The following is a 20803-nucleotide window of genomic DNA, read 5'->3' as shown; positions in this document are numbered from 1 at the left end:
GTCCCAACGCTGAGGACAAGAGTCACTGGAGGAAATCAGGCCAAAACACTTAAAGGAGTAAATCCTATGGGAGTCACTCCACTTCCTGGGACAATCCCTGAATTAACTTTCATCACTAACAAAAAGTGTCAACAAACACAATGGTTTTCTAATGCCTTTAATACTTTTTTTTTATAATCTTCTGAAATACTTTGATGCAGATTATGAAGTATACTCCGATCCCATCAAGTGGTGAACCTGCTGGTTTGGGGTGAAGTGTGGGTGGGAAACATTACTCGTTTACGTGGATGCTACTCAACACTGATGTGCTTTTGTATGCGTTTGCTGATGAAGGTGTGAGAGAAAGATTAATTTGGTAGCGTACTCGCGTGCCGTCCGAGTCGAGCTGTGGCTTTGTGTGTGTACAGAAATGATCACAACGTGTGAGTAACACATCTAAATCTCTTTCAGAAGAGGTCTGTCACAGCGTGTAAGTACTGCAGTGAAATCTCTTCTCCTCTGTCTCACGCTGGAATGGTTTAAACACTTTAATATGTGAACGGACAAGGCTTAAAAGAGTGAGAATGATCAGCTTTACTGAGGAAGCAGCACTGGTTGTTAGTTAAACACTACTGCCTGTTAACAGCTGGGAAACTAACTGTATTCGCAGGTGAACATACAGTAAATTATGTGTCTTAATGGTCTGACAGAACAATAAAATGTGACATGAATGATATTGTATGAAGCGTTGCCTCTTTATAAGAACAATGTTTGGGATACTACGCTCAAAACTTAGCATATAGACAGTTTGATGCTGAATACTCCTCCAAGTTATGGTGAAAACCACATTATTTGTGTGTTAAATCATATTTGTGTTCAAAATGTAAAGAAATGTGACGTCACACACAATGGTACTGCAAGATGGCGGCCTTTGCTCCTAAGATTTGCTCCAAAAGCTATAACAAAACATCCTTTTTCTTCAAAATGGTTATATTAATTGTGTTAAATATTATAAAATATTAAATATTATTATATATATATCAGAGTGGAAATCACTTTCCTAAATAATGTTAACATAACTGACTGCTTCACTTCCACTTTAAGAGTACACACACATTTACGGGGAGCAGTACTGTTGCCTACACACACACACACACACACACACACACACACACACACACACACACACACACACCAAAAAGAAAAGGAATAACACACAATCTGAAAAAAAAAAAACCCGCCACAAACCTTAAAGGCCACTTCTAGTTTTAAACGTTCTTCATTGTTATCAGGAAAGAAAGCACTTGACCTTCACTGGCAGACGACAGATATATATTTAAGCTCTTGCTGAGACGCAGACACTGAAGGGCAGTAAACTAGCGATTCCTACCTGATGAGGCGGTCTCCTCGTCTACAGAGTTACTCTCTTTGTCCATAAAGATGAAATTCCCCACTGAGGAGCGAAGCTACAGCGTGGCAAATGAAAAGTGCTGAGTTTCACCTGTGGGTGTGTCGACGGGGCAAAGCGTGATCAGATATCTCACTCCAGAGCCAACACACCTGTGTGTCACATGGTCCACCTCCTTTATGAGGAGCTCAGAGATCTCATAAAACAGCACAGGTCACCGATACCAGCAGATACTCTACCATCAACAATCAAACCAAACAGTGTCTTCTCTGAAATGTGTGTCAAAACAAAAAGAGGCAAAATGCAACTATTCCAGGACTGACACAAATAGCCTAATTGAAAAAAAAAAAATAGTATTAAAGAATGGTCTGTGTATATAACCACCTGTGTATATCCTGATGTGGAGTATTCAAAGAGAGATGAGCACTGTGACCGATCACAGGTGTTTCTCTAGTCTTTATCTACACTAAAGACATCATAACCCCTCCGCTTACCTCGGCTGTCCATTCCCCCGTCAAGAACACAGCAGCAGGCAACGGTTCCTGAGGAAATAAGACAGAGAGAGAGTGCTTGATTAGTCACAAACAGTGCATGTTCACCAACACAACGGCTGCAGTGTGTTTAAAAGCTTCAGTCTGACACTGAACGACGCATAGAAAAGACATGAGTGAAGACAGCGAAGGGTTAAAGCACACAACGCATCATTGCAAAACGCCTGAAGGGGTTTGTTTTTGCGATGATGAACAGATGGCTATATACACACACACCACATATTACTTAAACAAACAAATGGACATTAAATATTGATCTAAAGTTTTGCTTCAATTTGATTATGTTTAAAAGAGTGTAGAAAAGTGTGAAGCAATGTAGAAAACCAATCATGCTCAAGTATCCCAGTCCTTTATCTGGTAACATAACAACATTTCTTATTCATTCAAACACTTGAGGAAATTCAGTACAAATCTAGAAAACTTGCACATTCAAAAGGCAATATTAAACAACAATTCATCAACTATGATAAAAATAGCTTCCAAATAGAGCTTAACTTCACTTTTTCTGTTTGGGAAATCCTTTAATATTCTTACATTATTATAGATTAAAATTAAATGAAAATAATTTTATATGAAAAATATTTTAATTAAAATATCATAATATTTAATATATTTAAATTCAATTTTATATTTAGTTTTGTATATGCATTTATTACTAATAATAATAACCGAACATTGTATTAAGGAAATATAATATGCATGAATTAGTACACACAGGCATTCACATGTGATTTACATAATCTGATTACAGTAAGATGCACACATTTGCTAAAACATGTCTACATTATTATGAATAATCATTAATTGCAGTCAAGTCATCATATCTGCAGACTCTTATGTAACTGCATCTGATGTAGATATTTACTTCATTTTTCTGGACAGGAGCATGTCTTACTAAGCAGCATAATAGCTCTTAAGGGTGTTATATGGCAATGATTACCTGTTTATTACTGCTAAGTAAAGTTGTTTTGAAACAATCTGAATAATACACAAGCACTATAAGAAATATATACATACATAAGAAGTATAAATGTAACAGCATAAAAATTTCTTAGTGACAAAAATTATCACGATAATGTTCAAATGTGCTGGAAATTTAAAAAAAAAAAAAAAAAAATCTATATATATATATATATATATAAAAATAATATTTTTTTTTTTTTACCAAGTTTTAGATTAAAAAAAAAATAACAATAATAAAAAAATATATATATAAACAATAAAACAAACATGACCAGTGATGTCCGAATTTTAAATGAAATCATGACAACAGTTTATCTTATAACATGTATGACATACTCAAATAAAACTTCATATAATGGTAAACCTCACATTTCAGCCTTTAAATAAAGACAAGGGTAAAGTCAAAACGATAACTGATTAATAAATGATTATATGTATTTTATATGCTCCATAAAAAATTGTAAATACATTGTCTATATTGGTTAAATGTGTTTAATCCACATAAGCTTGTTTTTCATCAACTGGTCAAAATTTACAGCAGGGCCTGCAAATACAGTCTGTTTTTGGCCAGACACTGCTCACAGGCTAAATGTAAATGACACTCTCTGTTAATCCACTCTATGACACTAGGTGGCGCTTATGGGACAGCAGAATTACAGCTGTTTCCATGTAACCTACAATATTATTCATTTGCATAATTCCCTTAGCACTCTTGTAAAGCCTCCCAGCTTTCACACACCCAACGAAACTACTGTTAAATAAGACTGTTACTCTGCTTTATACTGGACAACATTAATTTATCCTTAGTTGTTCAAATCACGACAATCCAATAGGGCTTTATCGAGAATTAAAATATGAAACCGTAATACTAACCGTGTGGAATGATTCATCCCTGCTCTCACAATAAACATCATTCAGGATGTTACGTAATCGTGGAATTTTAAAGAGATAACAGGTTTCTTAACTACTTAAGACTACTAAAATCTTATTTTTTTTATACACAACACGAGATTTTTAAAACGATCCAAGAATACACTAATTAAATTGTAGTGTTTTTGTGTTAATGCATCGTGCTGCCTCAATTCTCAAACAGTTCTGTGGCTTTCCATCAAACAAAAGAAGAGTTTCAAACAGGAAAGATCGTTGACCTCCGGCCATAAAAGGTGCAAAAGTGCTAATGCTGTCTATGATAGTCCCACTGAGCAATGAAATAACCTTGCACTGCATTACTTTGTACGTCTACACATATAAAACTGAGAAAGAGACAGAGAGAGATGTGACGTTCAAGCGAGAATGAATCATCAGGTTCAGTTTCAAAGACAGACCAGAACATGAAGAGTTGATGAGAGCTGCAGATACACATGAATCACACCGGCACTTTATTAAACAGAGCGACAGAAGTGGCACACTTGTAGACTGGTTATAGTCATGTGAACAACATGTACTTCAGGAGAGTTCACTGGCTGAGATCAGGCTCTGTCTCCAGAACAGAAATCATTCTGCTCATAAAGCGCTTCACAAATGTAACTGCCCATCAAGCTCCAACTTAAAAAAAAAATAAATATATAAAAATAAAAGAAATCATAATAATAACTAGAATTAAAAGTTAGTGAACTAACTTTGATGTTGGCTTGGCCATCTTGGCCATGGGGCAAAAGAGCCACAGTACTTGTGTGCCCAACATTCTTGAGTTGCCCTGCTGCAAAAAAAATAAAATAATAATACCATAAAAAATACACCTGCAACAGTCTTTTTCCATGGTCCCTTGCTTTTTTATTTTTTAATAAAAAGCCTAGGCTATGATAACAGCTACGACAGGGTTGTCTAGTTGAATGTGAAATAAGTCATGCAAAAACCATAATCTCCTAAATACCATTCAATTTAATCTTATTTTAATAGTACTGACAACATATTTTAAGTTATCATACATTATTGAAAAATTAAAGAAGGGACACTATATATAGTATACTTCGGCGAGTCAAGAGCTAAACAAAAAGTCATGTTTCATTACAAAATACTGTAACTTTTATAAACTTTATACTATCACCACAACATCTTAATTACTATTTATTATAAAATAAATATTTCATAAAACTGAAACTTAAATATATTATTTCTGTAGGCTATACAAAACAGAAAAGAAAAAAGACTAAATAATAAGGCTGAATAAGCTGATCTATAGCATGTTAAATGGTGGTTGCCTGTCTATGAATGGTACACCCCAACCACTAAGCTCACAGAAGTGGTTTGACCCAAGTCCTCAGCAGCCAATGACATTGACCTCTTCAAACAGATTTTTAAGGTGTACTTCAGTGTATTTCACATGAAATACATGTTAAATACCCGCTGATTTTTCACTTGTAAACAACACTATTTAACACGTTAAATAATATTGGATATAACATTGGAGTAATATAGTATTTTAAGAAGCTCTTTAAAAAATATATAAATTACTTTACCATGTTGTGCAGCGCCGATAAATAAATAATATTAAATACGTGTTGTCTACGCATGAAATACACGTATTTAACGTGTTGTTGACACGTTAAAATTCACGTGTATTTGACCCTGTTGGCCTTCCATACACATTAGATATAATGAAAGGAGACGTGAAAAAAAGGACATCGCTTTGTTTTGATATGGATTACTTTATCACAGAATATTTGTTCGGGAGCACTTTTTTAGAAAAGTAGACATGTCAAGCTTTCTATAGATATATCTCTCATGTCTCTTCGTTGAGTATTCATGGAGTTACAGTTCATTTTAATGACGTGTTTGTAAATGAAGATCAGCGCAGACCAAGGCTGCAGACAGCACACCTTGTTTGTTATCTTTATTTTATAAGTGCCCAAAGTTTTGTTATTATTATGTTTGTATCCAAAAAAAGTAGACCCTTTACAGAGACACGTTAAAATTCACGTGTATTTGACCCTCTTGGCCTTCCACACTTGAGACGTGAAAAAAGGACATTGCGTTGTTTTGATATGGATTACTTTATCACAGAAAATTTGTTCGGCAGCACTTGTTTGGTTTAAAAGTAGACATGTCAAGCTTTCTATAGATATATCTCTGTCTCTTCGTTGAGTATTCATGGAGTTACAGTTACTTTTTTCCCCTCGATGTCAAATGATATTTCGTTTTGCACGGCTCAACAAACACCTGGATTGTGCTCTTGTTTTGTTCTAATGAGTGGATTGTGTGCATTAATATTTTAAGAAGCTCTTAAAAATATATATAAATGACTTTATCATGTTGTGACGAATTGATGTGACGTTCAGAACTTCAGCCTGACAGATAAAATCTCACAAGCACATATAAACACTCATTTTCATGTGTATAATATATTCTTCTAATTGTTTTGTGCCGTTTCGCTGCAGGGTTTTAATGTGAAAGGCTGTGAATTCTCTATTTAGACTTGTTCAGAGAAATACATGGCGAGCTCGCGGGCAGTCCTGCTGCCGCGAATATATCATGTTATTAACAGTTCAGAAACATCTGAATTCAGCTATTGGTGTGTTCTAATGTGTGGATTGCGTGCAATCGCCAATATAATTTAATTACAAAAGGTCTTAAATAAGAATAAATTCGCTCGTTGCGAGCTCCGTGGAGACAGCCTGAGCTGAGCAGCCGTGATCTTTCTGACTGCTCTCTGCCCAGAAATCAAGTATTCATAAGGTGTATCACGCTGTCAAATTATATTTCATTTTGCACACATAAACAGCTCAAAAACACCTGAATTCTGCTCTTGTTGTGTTCTAATGGGTGGATTAGTGCAATTCGCTGTGATATTATTTTTGGAAGCGCTTAAAAATGCGGATGAAGCGCTCTTTTCTCTCTCGTCTTTCTCGCTGTTCTTTGGCCAGAGACATAATTTATAAATGAGATCTGACCCTGTAATAATAACATATGTTGGTTTAGCTTGTCAGTGTGAATGAAATGTGTAGCCTATTTATTTGTCCGATCTCGCCCCGAAACGCGGCTGTCATGTGACTTTTTTTTCCCTTCGCGATGTCAAATATTGCATTTTGCGCACATACACGGCTCAAAAACCCCTGGATTTTTCTCTTAGTGTGTTCTAATTGGTGGATTGTGTGCATTCGCAGGAATATTTATTTTAAGAAGCTCTTAAAAAATATATATAAATGACTTTACCATGTTGTGACGATGGATAACAATTGATGTGAGGTTCAGCCTGACAGATAAAATCTCACAATCACATATAAACACTCATGTGTATAATATATTCTTCTAATTGTTTTGTGCCGTTTCGCTGCAGTGTTTTAATGTGACAGGCTGTAAATTCTCTTCAAGTGTTCAGAGAAATACATGGCGAGCTTGCGGGCAGTTGGCTGCCGCGAATATATCATGTTATTACTTTAAACAGTTCAGAAACATCTGATTTTAGCTCTTGGTGTGTTCTAACGTGTGGATTGCGTGCAATCGCCGTTTTAAAAGGTCTTAAATAAGAATGAATTCGCTCGTTGTGTGCTCCGTGGAGACAGCAGCAGTGATTCTTCTCTCATCTTTCTGACTGCTCTCTGCCCAGAAATCAATTATTAATGAGCCCTGACCCCTGTAATAATCAGATATGTTGGTTTAGCTTGTCAGTTTGAGGGAAATTGTATTATTTAGCCTACTTGGTATTTTTAACCGGTTTAAAAGTGAAACGAAACCTTACTCCTCCCTTAATCTCGGTTATTGCAACTAGGGGCGCATTTTTTCTCAGTTAATGTAAGTCTATGGGTAATGTATTTGACATTTAAAAATTTATAAAAAAAAAACTTTAAGTCTGATCAGTCTGAAAAGATATAGCAACCAGCACCGCTCTATCCCGCAGGTGTCTGCCGAGTTTGGGGCTTGTGGCTTTAAAGCCCTAGGAGGAGTAGCGTTCAGAATTTCTGTCAGAAAAATAATAATAAGAAAAAAAAGAAGAAGAAGAAGAAGTTTAAATAGCATAACAGTATGTTGGCTTGTTGCCAAGCCAACATAATAAACTATATACATATATATATATATATATATATATTAGGGCTGGGTATCGATTCAGATGTTCCAGATCAATTTGATTTTCTATACTTGATTCTCAATTCAACTCAATGAATATAGATTTTATACAAATACTATATTTATAAAAAATAAAAGTGAACATAAGTTTACAAGTGGGTAATTAAATGCATACACAGTTATGTTAAATAAATACAACAGAATTTTGATGCAAGATGAAAAATGTATTCTGAAAAAAGTCAGAACAGCCGCATTCCTCGATCAAACAGGATCAAGTTATTTCATTAAGATAAAATAATATACCATTTTACAACATTTGCTGTAACATTGAGGCTACAAGCCTACGAACAATGTAGGACAAATAATACTGGCTTATTGGTGATCGTTCACGCAAAAAAAAAAAAAAAAAAAAAAAAAAAAAAAAAAAAAAATGTATATATATATATATATATATATATATATATTAAGCAGAATAATTTGTTTCTTCTGCTGAACATAAAAAAGAGAAGATTTTTTTGAAGAATATGGGGAACCAACCTGTTTTTTTAAATATTATATAAGTCAACTTTTGTGTTCAACAGAAGAAAGAAATTCATACACGATGAATACATTCAGATTTGTAGTATTACTACAGCATTTCACCTCTGTTACAAATCACGTAAATAGCTTTGTCCTCGTCCACAACACTATCGTGAAGGGGTGCACGATATTGGGAAAATATGACATTGTGATATTTTATTATTCAGCAATATATATTGCTATATTAAATCTAATCTAATTTTTCTTACAAACAAAAATGGGGTGAGCAGATTTACATTCTCATTTTAAAAGATTTAAACATCGACACCATCGTGTCAATTGATTAATATGCGCGAGGGAGAGAGAGCAAGACAGCGTTGTTTAAAGCGCTCTCTCTCTCTCTCTCTCTCTCTCTCTCTCTCTCTCTCTCTCTCTTTCTCTCGTGCACGCTCTGTCTCTCTCTCTCTCTCTCTCTCTCTCGCACTCTTGTTCTCATCTTTAAGCACCAGACTTATGTGCCCTATGACCCTGGGACAGCGGAAGTGAAATATCCCCAAGCACCCAGAGCAGGATCGAGGACAGCAGATCTAATCTAGATCCATCATGGGCACAAGCTGATTAAAGTGTCACACTGTCAGTAGGACGGCTCAGCTGCTGCCTCACATGTCATCACGGTACTATACATGTTCAAGGGGAATCACATGCTGAGTTTCATTAAAAGCATGTAATTATTGTATATTTACACCACAACATATTTGCTGCCAGTGACACAAAAGGAACATTTGATGTGATTCCATAAATGTATTTACAACATCTGCACCATACGGTTTATTTGAGCTTTAGAGTTGTGCTTCCAATGCTGGTGTTTCTATACATATGCAGATGTTTCATGGACAAGTTGTTCACTTTGGCTGATCATGAAAACCTCAAACTGAGAAGTCAGAATGGCATGGATGATTTGAGGATCAGTCATCAGCAGTGAAAAAGGATGTGCCAACCACGCATGTCAACATTAATGAAACCCTATCCTACTAATAGCAAACAGACTGTTTTTTCACTGTAGCACTCCAGTGGTCACTGAAGCGGGGAACAGAAAATGTAAAAACAAACATCAATTATCAGTTAACCACTGACTATACGGACTACTTAATGATCAATTAATCGATTAATCGTTAACTGTAATGCTGCAGAATGCCTCTATTGCACCACGCAGTCCTTGGCATGACTGGATGTGCAAGCCACACACACAAAAACACTTTCTCACTTGAATTAACAGAGTTTCAGTCTGAATAAAAGGGTTATAAAATGAATAGATGTGATTATGATCATTTGATCGAATGAAGAGAGCACGCCATACGTTTGAGGTCATTTACTTTGTTGACTGTTTTCTAGGGGTGTGCCGGTTTCAGAATTGGTGATGACGGTTATGACGTGAGTCAAAAGTGACGGTTCATAACATAACCGGCGGGGGGGGGGAGATAGCGGGTTAACTCCGTATCAGCGCCACTCTGATCGGTAAAGGGGCAGAGATTTCAGACCTCCGTTTATTAAGGAGATCTGTCACAAAACTCATCATCCGCACCAACGTTTTTTGAGCAAATTTCAAAGCCGCACCCGCCCGCCATCCACTGATTGTTTTGCGATGCAATGCTTTGCTGATGCGAGCCGCAAAAAAAGCCATTGTCTGTTCTAGAAAGGATGCAGCAAAGATATTTAATGCTAATGTATTAGGCATAGGCCTACGCTGAGTTTCATTTACGATGAGATGTGCTCTAGTTCACAGTGCAGTGCAAGTGAACGCGGCGCGCTGGTGCTTCCATGTCACGGTTATCATTGTCTGCTATATTTGCTTTTTTTTATTAAAATACATGCAATTGGTTGATGAAACATTTATTAAAATTAAGATAAAATTTGTACAAAACGAAATTCGTTTTTAAGAAAGGTTTTCTACAAAGCAAAATTTTATGAAGTGGTAAATATCATGTCTGACGATTTACAAAACTTCATTAAGTGATAAAAACCATGTCTCCCAATATATTGTGCATCTTATGATCCTATCTAAAAAATGAAAATAATTTTTGATAAAAAATGTAAAAAATATTTTAATGACACGGTTTTGGCGGTTATAGAGTTCTAATGACGGTGTTCAACTATAACCGCCGGTCTCACGGTTATATACTAACCGTCACACCCTTACTGTTTTCTAGCAGGGATACTGCTGAACACGCTAGGGCTGTGCGATATGGACAACAAAAAAACTGTCACGATTTTTTTTATCAATTTTGCGATTTCGATTTTAATCACGATTTTGTAACGTATCCTCACGCTTTTTTAAATGGGTAACTTTATACGGAAATCCTTGGCCTTTTCAGGTGGGTATCCAGCATATACCTGCGTATCACGTAGACTTAGCAGACGCGTTTTCATGCGAGTTTATGTTTGACACTAGGCTAACGTGACATAGTTTTGCTTAAGGTAGAATGATAAGGCTAATTATGTATGCATGCACAACCTTACACAGTTTTGATAACGTTAATAATGAACACAATGTTAACGTAGCCTACTGTGATGATATGCCGACTGCACACACACACATGCTTAGTCTTGGGATTTCCACACCTTCCCTTGATCATAACTTCAATTCAAAATTTGTTAGTTTATTGGAGGTACAGAAAACGACACAGCAACGACACAGATTGTCCAGTGTATTTAAATTGGCGCCAAGGCAATGTTTTCCCCCACAGGCTAAATTCATCTCGTGACGGGGGGACGCTTCCAGACCAACCGTCTGTTATATATTGGATATAGAGCTCACTTTAGCAGTGCCTCAGGTGTTTTATGTTTTGCCCAATATATTACAACGTGTCTCCTCTCGCTCATCACATTAAAGGTCACGTTTTCCTGTTTATTTGAAGCTTTGATTGTGTTTACAGTGTGCAATATAACATGTGTTCATGTTTCGATCTGTATATACCGCTGTTTTCACTGTCATAAAAACGGGCTGATGACTTCTTTGTTCTATAAAGCTTCAGAAATACGTAACAAGTTCTGATTGTGCCAGCGGTTCCTGTGTTGTGATTCGACAGCAGCTTAGCTCACATTTCCCAGAAAAGTCACGCCTCTTACCATAACGTGGAGATGCATGCGCTCAGTGTTATTGTAAACATGTCTTTAATTTTACCCTATCAATTTGAGCCTGAATCAGACATGGAGAACATAGATGAAGAGGATCGAGTTGAACCTGTGCAAGCACGACTTTTGCAGGATGTTTCACAATGCTAAGCTGTTTATTTAGTACAAAATTGGCATGGCTGTAGCTAAACCAGTATGTGGTTAAACAGTAAACAATAGATATAATCAACAAATAATTTAAACTGATCGTTACAAACACCAACAATCGATGGTGTTCGGTTGAATTACTATACTTTTTTTAAAAAATTGTCGGATTAGTTTCAATTACCATCTAGTTAAAGCTAAACAGCATTGCCCTTTGTGTAATAAGTTACAGAAACTGTTAAACACACCAACTTAAATAATAAAATACACTAAACGGTTGTGGTCCATAAACAACGCCTTCTCCAGACAAAGAGGGAACTTACGGAGCGCCGCCACACTTCTGTTTAAATATGTAATTTAATTTCAACAAATTCAATCAAATTTAGGCATTGTTTCTTTTCTTAAATCTTCACAGTCTAACCCTCTAACACACGCATCTCTTGCTGTGTGTGGTAAACATGGGAAGGGAAATGAAAGATTTCATGAATTAAGAACTTGTTCCATTTCTTTAATTTGTTCCCTTATTTCAGTTATATCATGGGTTATTTAGGGAACAAAATTAATGAAACATGGACAGTTGCCACAAATTAATAAGTCGTAGGAATGAATCAACAAGTTGTAGGAATGAATAGTCTATCTGTCCTGTGTCCCACAGCCCTGCAGAGCACAGTTAACTTATGAAATGACTGAGTTGCTACATTTCTATTGCTTTACATCTTGAAGAACTTTTGTGTTGTTTCTATTTTAATGTACTTTTAAAGTTTAAATCACATTAAAAGCTTAATTAGTACACTGTGAATTAATGATGATGCATTTACAGGTGCTGGTCATAATTAAAAAAGGTGATTTATTTCACTAATACCATTCAAAAAGTGAAACTTGTATATTATATTCATTCATTACACACAGACTGATATATTTCAAATGTTTATTTCTTTTAATTTTGATGATTATAACTGAAACTAAGGAAAATCCCAAATTCAGTATTTCAGAAAATTAGAAGATTACTTCAAGACCAATACAAAAAAAAAAAAAAGATTTTTAGAAATCTTGGCCAACTGAAAAGTATGAAAATGAACAGTATGAGCATGTACAGAACTCAATTCTTAGTTGGGGCTCCTTTTGCCTGAATTACTTAATTAGTCGATCAGTCTGTGGCACTGCTCAGGTGTTATGAGAGCCCCGGTTGCTCTGATGGTTCTTGACCTCTTCGTCATTGTTGGGTCTGGTATATCGCATCTTCCTCTTCACAATACCCCACAGATTTTCTATGGGGTTAAGGTCAGGCGAGTTTGCTGGCCAATTAAGAACAGGGACACCATGGTCCTTAAACCAGGTACTGGTAGCTTTCGCACTGTGTGCAGGTGCCAAGTCCTGTTGGAAAATGAAATCTGCATCTCTATAAAGTTGGTCAGCAGCAGGAAGTGCTCTAAAACTTCCTGGTATATAACTGTGTTGACCTTTGACCTCAGAAAACACAGTGGACCAACACCAGCAGATGACATGGCACCCCAAACCATCACTGACTGTGGAAACTTTACACTGGACCTCAAGCAACGTGGATTGTGTGCCTCTCTTCTCTTCCTCAAGACTCTGGGACCCTGATTTCCAAAGGAAATGCAAAATTTACTTTCATCAGAGAACATAACTTTGGACCACTGTCAAGTCAACAATCTTCCCCATGATTGTGTAGCCTACATAACTAGACTGAGAGACCATTATTTAAAGGCCTTTGCAGGTGTTTTGAGTGAATTAGCTGATTAGACTGTGGCACCAGGTGTCTTCAATATTGAACCTTTTCACAATATTCTAATTTTCTGAGATACTGAATTTGGGATTTTCCTCAGTTATCAGTTATAATCATCAAAATTAAAAGAAATAAACATTTGAAATATATCAGTCTGTGTGTAATGAATGAAGATAATATACAAGTTTCACTTTTTGAATGGAATTAGTGAAATAAATCAACTTTTTGATGATATTCTAATTATATGACCAGCACCTGTATGTAAATAAGATCACCGTCACTCACAGCCTCTCGCACATGTTCATTACATGAGCCGCATGCAGCCTAACATTAAATCAGTTAATCGAACATCGACAGCTTCAATCGATAGCATCTCTTATCGACAATAAATCGATCATCAATTAATCATTGACATCCCTAATACGGACTAAACAAAGGGCTACTGCAAGTTTTAGGCAAATTTAAAAATGTCAGAGCAAGTAAAGAAAATAAGGATTAAATTAAAAGAAAACAACACAACACATTCTAGTGTAAAGGTCTAGGAAGCAGACAATGAGTTGTATTAAGAAGTTTTCCAGTGTAAATGTCTAAAGATCCTGAAATAAAATATATTTACTTGAGGAGCAGGTTTATTTGAGTTTATTAGGATTCAAACAAGAATATTATGTGAGTGCATGGGCAAAAGAATACGTTTAAACAAGTTTTTAATTCCCAGTGATAGATATTGGTTTCGTACTTCAAGCAAGAACTCACTTAATTTTGTTAACTTTCACAAGACTTCATTTTACACATGCATCAAGTAAATCCTGATTTTAAGGACGTTTAGACTACACATTACACAAAACTTGACGGATGCAAGAATCATTCTTTCTGTGGTTTTGACATGAGTGTAAACACACACAAATAAATTAAAAGTGTACAAAACAGTGCAGCTGGAACAGAATCAAGGTGCTAACAAATGTAAGGCACACACACATGGTCTAACCCGTTTCGTCAAACTGGTTTGGCGGCTCATGAACACTGTACACAGTAATGAAAAAATGCAGCGCCGCTGAAGATCTCTTGAATAACACACAGTCACAGAGACATGTTAAGACAAATGGCCTCGGAGGAAAGTTACAGGTCTGTGTTTGACAATTCTCTGGCAGCCCTGCCCATATTCAAATAAAAGCTGCCTTGCTTTAAAATGCTTTGATCTATATTCAAATACAGCCAATGTGTATTTTAAAATTACAACTTATCAGAAACTCCCCTTACATTCATTCAAGACCCATTATAACACAATGACATATTCCTATATTAACAGTAAGTGAAGCAATAAAGCGGTCAACACCAGCATTACATGCACTGACACTCCTGCAGCTCCCTGGAGAAGGAAACATGAGCAATGAACACCGTAGGCACCATTTTACTGACACCATACAAGTGTTAATATAAGAGCAAACACCAGACACCCGGTGCAGTGTGTGTGAGTGTGTGTGAGGTGAACAGTATAACTTGCACTGCAGGCATAGGTTAAACAAATTAATAACGATAACTAACCACGTGAATGAGTGAAACGTCCTCAGCGTCGAGAAACTGCCGTGCGCTGAACGTCTGTCAGAAATGAGACAGAACTGGACTGACTGGTTGTGTAAAGTGACCTGGTGTCACTGCAGTATTTACATAGCTTTGAGAGTTTAAAGTACAAACTAGATGTTTAGCACAAACCAGCAGCAGGCGCACACACACACGGCACAGATCTGAAACACTGAAACTGTCAATGCAGCAATAGAGTCGTTGATTATTTTCTTCACACAATGAGTAATGTGTGCAGTTTTCCATGCAATGAGGAAAGTGGGTGACAAAAAAGCTACATAAATGCATCATAAGCAGAGTCCATATGTCCTGGGGCAAGATGCATACACTTCACAGTGTTATGGGAAGTTGGTTATGGGAACTAACCTAACTAATCTACATTTCCCCCCAGATCCATTTTCCTGCTTGCATTCACATTTCACACTGGTGACAGGAACTCAGAAGTGATGGAAAACAATGTGTTGTATTGTGATGTATTTTTCTGATACCATTTACTAGTGTTTTCGACCGATGTCTGTTTATTGACAGCTGCTGCAGTTATCTAAATTAATTATTATAATTATAGTTAAATTAATATTATTAATATTTAAGAAATGGGAAATTATTTGACAATGGATTAAAAAAAATGTGTAAAAAGAAACATACTTATACTTTAGATGACAGTATTTTTCACAAATAAATTAAATATTTAAGAAAATTTTGATTTTAAAAAGGATGTAACCACTGTAATCAACAGGGCTCTCAGTATTCTGGGAAGTTTGTGTGCATTGGGAATCATATTTTTTTCAAATAAAGCCAGGGTAACCCTCATTTTACATACAGCACAAAGTGTAAATGACATGATTATGACAGTGGGCAAATGCATAAAGCACAGCTTGATTTGAAAACCTTGTGTTTAAAGTTTAAAGCATTCAATTCACACGGACCGAGCGTCACACAGAGAATATGTGATCATGCTGGATACACACTTCACAAGATCTCACAGCTGGATTCGACTGTTTGAAAGGTTTGTCAAATTAAATGTTCATTAGTCATTCAAAAATTTGTTTAAATGAAATAAATGCGTATTTGCTTAATGCCGACGGAAAACGAGAAAGTACTGTAATGTTTGCCTTTCTATTATTAATAATATAAAAGCAATCATTATAATACTGTTTGTATACATTAATTCCTTTCTGATCTATCCGTATTAGACAGAACTGTTAACGATGAACAAGACATGTGTGTTGCACTGTGAGATCAGGCGCTGCCGCTCTAAATACTAGCTGTCAAAATAAAAGTCCCGCCTCGAACATAATGGCCAAGCAGAGAAACTTATCGGTCGATGCAGACATTTGAAAAATGGCAAATATCGGCCATGGCGATTTATCGGTTGACCACTACCATTAACTAACTTGGACTGCACTGATTAACTAATAATTTTTCAAATCGATACTGAAAACTAAAATAGTGCCGGAATAGTGCTGAACAATAAAAATGTTCAATGCAAGCAGCAGTTCAAAACTGTTAATAATTAATGCACATCTCGTCAGTTCTCTAATCATTGGTAAATTCTTGGGATGGGCGTTTTCCACAAATATCACATTCGAATATTTGAGCTCACAAAAATACGAATATTCAAATATTTGTTTATTTAAATTAAGCTTAATGAGACAGATGTTATTTTTCAGTAACATTTATGGTTTCTGTCATTTATGAACAAGCTTATACACGATAAACTTGAACATTACGCTACATCTTGTTTTGTAGCTGAAAACCTTTAACAATGGGTCTCATTCATGAAACACGAGCAGAACGAATTTGTGTGTAAATCGTGTGTAAAGTGGTTCTGGCATAAATTTTCAGATTCATTAAAATGTTCGTATTTTCCAAATGTTAGTTGGTACGAAAGAAATCTACACCTGCTCCCAGTCACGTGTAAATAGTGCGTTTAACTTCTGAACGTTTTGCTCATTAATACAGCTGCATTTTAAAACAACCTTAATCGGGTACATATTTACACAGCATTTTGAAAAAAAAAATTATATATAGTAATTACATACGGTTTTACTTTTATTATGAGAGCCAGTAATAGGATCTGTAATATGCTGCCAAGCTTCCTTTTTAGGACCTGATACGCCACTATGTACGCTTGAAAATAAAGTGTGGCGTTTTGAATGAACTTCTGATAATAAAACTTCAATTTCTGCAGCTAAGAAATTTTTCTTTTTCAGTCGCTTTTGAGAAGACACGTTGAAATCCTTCGTTTGGTGTCATAATATGATGCTCATATATAGTTGTCAGTCGGATTTAATGGGCGGGATTTATGGTAATTGAGAATGAGCGTGCACGCGCGTCCCATTTATGACTGATTGGAATTCATTAACACACACACACATTTCACTATCACATCTGACGTTTACGAAGTTTTTGTGAATCAGGAGAAGAGTTTTCGGGAAGGTCTCTTTACGTGCAAATCACTCACATATTTACTGGTATATTTACGAATGTTTCATGAATGAGACCCAATGTGTGCAAACAAACAAAAGTACAGAGCAAAAGCAAAAAAAAGCGAACAAAGAAAAAACTTAAAGCAGCTTGCAGCAATTATGCTATTTTACAGAACGTAGCCTACATTTAACTTTGAAACTTTTAAACTGTCAGCACATCTTTTTTTGCTTTTTTCTATTGTTTTACATGTTCTTGTTAAGAAACAAGCATGTAAACATGATCTGGGGAAAGTCGGCTCCTTCGTCTGTTAGCAATAAAAAACGCGCTCTGACGGCACAGACGTTGGCAGGACTCACAAATAACGGTGTGTAGTAAAACGAATAAGTTTTGTGAAGCGCTTCGTGTTTTGGTTTCACCACTGAATGGGATCCTCATCTGGAGGAATACATGGCTCCAGCAAGAACTGTCCCCACTCGTCTCGGCTGGACTCTCTGTAATCATCGCTGAAAAACTGGCTCAGCCTTTTCCGACGAGTGGGCGTTGCATCCTCTTCATCGTTGGTGACGGCGCGTCACTCGCATCAAGGAAAATGTTCTGATAATGTTCAAAAGAAAATTTCTTACTTCTCTCATGTTTTCATCAAGAAACCTGCCAAGGGTTTGTGAGTTTGTGCTGAGGGTCTAGGGCAGATGCGAGAAGAGGAGTTTTCACTGCATTTTCCAAGTTAGCGGTGTTTATTCGTTGCTTGAGAGATGCCACAACAATGTTCTTGAATTCGGTCACTTTCTGTGATTCTCCACGGCATATTTGAAGTACTGTAGAAGACCGCAGTTCTTACTCATTAATAAATTAAATTCTGTCTACAGACATCTTCAAATATGCCGTGGAGAATCACAGAAAGTGACCAAATTAGGTTTTATTGTGGATTTTTTTTTTTATAATAATTTTTTTTAAAGACTGACAATATGCACATTATTTATCGGCTGATATTTATCATGCACCCCTAATTTCCTGTTCAAAAAAACATTTCTCAAGGTGCATTTCCACTGACAAACAGCGAGCGCAGCGGAGTGAGCGTTTTCAATTCATTTTGTGCAGCTTGTCATTGAACAACGACTCTGTAGTGAATGTGGCTCCACGTCAAAGCGCTCCGGTGATGGAGATTTACCGCTGATTACAGAAACAGCTTTACTGATAAGATGCTGTAGTCATTTCTGTAGTATTTCTTACCTGAATAAAAAAACTTACTTAAACTGAAAAACTTTGTTTCATAGCTCTCTTTATTCGATTGCATTTATTTGTGCTTTTGTTTGCATTTTTTTTTTAATCTGTTCTTATTTTATTACTTTTTTTTTTTTTATGAAACCTTGCGTTGAAGAAAAGTAGGTTTTTGTTTGTATATGCAGGCAATTATATCTTAGGGGGAAAAAAAATCAGAATCTGCATAAATCAGTATTGGCAGATCACACTAACAAAAAGATCGGAATCGGAAATTGCATCTCTACTAAAATGCCATCATAAAGATAGAGAGCCCTTCATCATCCTAAAGAGCATCAAGAGCTGTGAGCTGAAACGAAACAATCCTTCATTGTCTGACACTCATTATTAGATGAACTGGCAGGATGAATAGAGGTTAAATGGGACACACTCAAGCTTGAACTAGGCCACTGATTGAACAAAATCACAGCAACAGGACACATGTTGATGTATGATTAACTCACTGTGCATTCAGATGGACCAAACAGCAACAAAGTCACAATGCATTCAGCTGCACAGTGTTTGCATGAATGCAATGCAACCTTCCCAGAACAATCAGGGTATGCCCAGTCCTGCTTTAACTGGGTTCAATGTGTCTCCGGCAGAAAACACACCCTGGGGTTGCTCTATTGGTGGGTGTAAGTTATACCTGAGCACCGCCTGAACCTGGACCTGCTCAAACTTGCCCAAAATAACAGAAACCATGTGGAGAATGCATTCATTTTTCGCCTATCAACTCTCAGTGGAGAAACTAAATCCAAACTGAAACTCATTCTACACACAGACTATAAATCAGAGCTTATGATGACATCATTACCTGATTCAAGTCACTTTACCATTAATCAAATTAACGTGACGTGACAACTTCATTCATACATATTTTATTTATTTGGGTGTATGTTTTTAAAAGTGTTACTCTGTATATCCAGTGGTTTACGTTCTCTTTTAAAATGTTTATTGTTGGGATTTCCTTGTTTGCTGGTGATGTTTTGAAACCTAACAACAACAGGTTGTTGAGCTATTAGCATTTAGCGGCTAATCATTAACACCAACTCAAAACATCAAAACACCTGTTTATTGATAATCACGACATTACGTAAACTGAAAACATTACCTTTGTGGATGTATTAGTAGAATCCCTCCATAAAACTTGTTGTGAGTCCGTGAAGAGTTTTAAACGCAGGTTAACCTCGCGGCTGTCAGTCAAACTCTGTCAGCTCCACAAACTCTCAGAACGAGACGAGATTAAATAAAGTAACATCCGAAATGTCCTTGCATTAATATGTCCTGTACCAGAGTCCTCTCATGGCGCAGTTGTGGGTGAGTTATTTCAGTTTACCCGATGAGAACTCGTGTTTATCGACCGCAGCGGTCAGGTTTCTGCCGTCTCTGAGTGATCAGCGGTCGAGAGATCACGGGTTGCCAGGTGTCTCACCTGTAACTCCTCCGCCGCGAACCTGTGCGGTGACGCTTTACCGTAGCCGAAGCCTGACAGGTCACGTGACGATGAAAAGCTCGAACTGGCTTCCAAGATCACACGGTTGCCAGGTCGCAGCCGTAAATCCCTCTTCAAAAACGTTTGATTTGCAAATGTATTTATTTTATATAATATATTTACATAATAACATTTTCTAGGTAAGTTGTAACATATACTACTGTAAAATGTTAATGTTTATTCATGTTAATATTATTTTATTTCAATGTTATTGTTTTATTTATTTTTAATTGCAGATAAATAAAATTGAAAATTCCTGTATATATATATATATATATATATATATATATATATATATATATATATATATATATTTCTTTCTTTAGTAAAAATAATAATAATAGGGCTGCACCGATCACGACCGCTGATTAGAGAACCGGCTTTACTGACGAGCACCCCTAAACAATATATATATATATATATATATATATATATATATATATATATATATATATATATATATATATATATATATATATATATATATATATATATATATATATATGCAGAAATGCATTTTATATAATATATTTATATAATAACATGTCCTATCCAAGTAGAGTAAACTCTGCCAGAGTCATATGTTAATGTTTATT

The 20803-nt window shown here is 36.1% G+C and overlaps 1 protein-coding gene across 2 annotated transcripts in view; it reads right to left on the bottom strand.

The window, feature by feature from the left end:
* LOC113119145 (phosphatase and actin regulator 4A-like) overlaps positions 1-20205 on the bottom strand; it is a 45021-nt gene extending 24816 nt beyond the window's left edge. The window contains exons 1-2 of one of the 2 annotated variants that reach the window (XM_026288382.1): positions 19827-20205; positions 1882-1929 (exon numbers count right to left, since the gene is read on the bottom strand). In XM_026288382.1, coding sequence (XP_026144167.1) covers positions 1882-1894 — 13 coding nt within the window. In that variant the 5' untranslated portion in view covers positions 1895-1929; positions 19827-20205. Of the gene's footprint in view, positions 1-1881; positions 1930-14989; positions 15070-19826 lie in introns of those variants that run through there. The other variant, XM_026288383.1, reaches the window with a different exon arrangement.
* Between the last annotated feature and the right edge of the window lie 598 nt (positions 20206-20803).

Source organism: Carassius auratus, chromosome 19 (genome assembly GCF_003368295.1).
Source record: "Carassius auratus strain Wakin chromosome 19, ASM336829v1, whole genome shotgun sequence".
Taxonomy (NCBI): Eukaryota; Metazoa; Chordata; class Actinopteri; order Cypriniformes; family Cyprinidae; genus Carassius; species Carassius auratus.
This window is presented reverse-complemented; position numbering and strand designations above follow the sequence as displayed.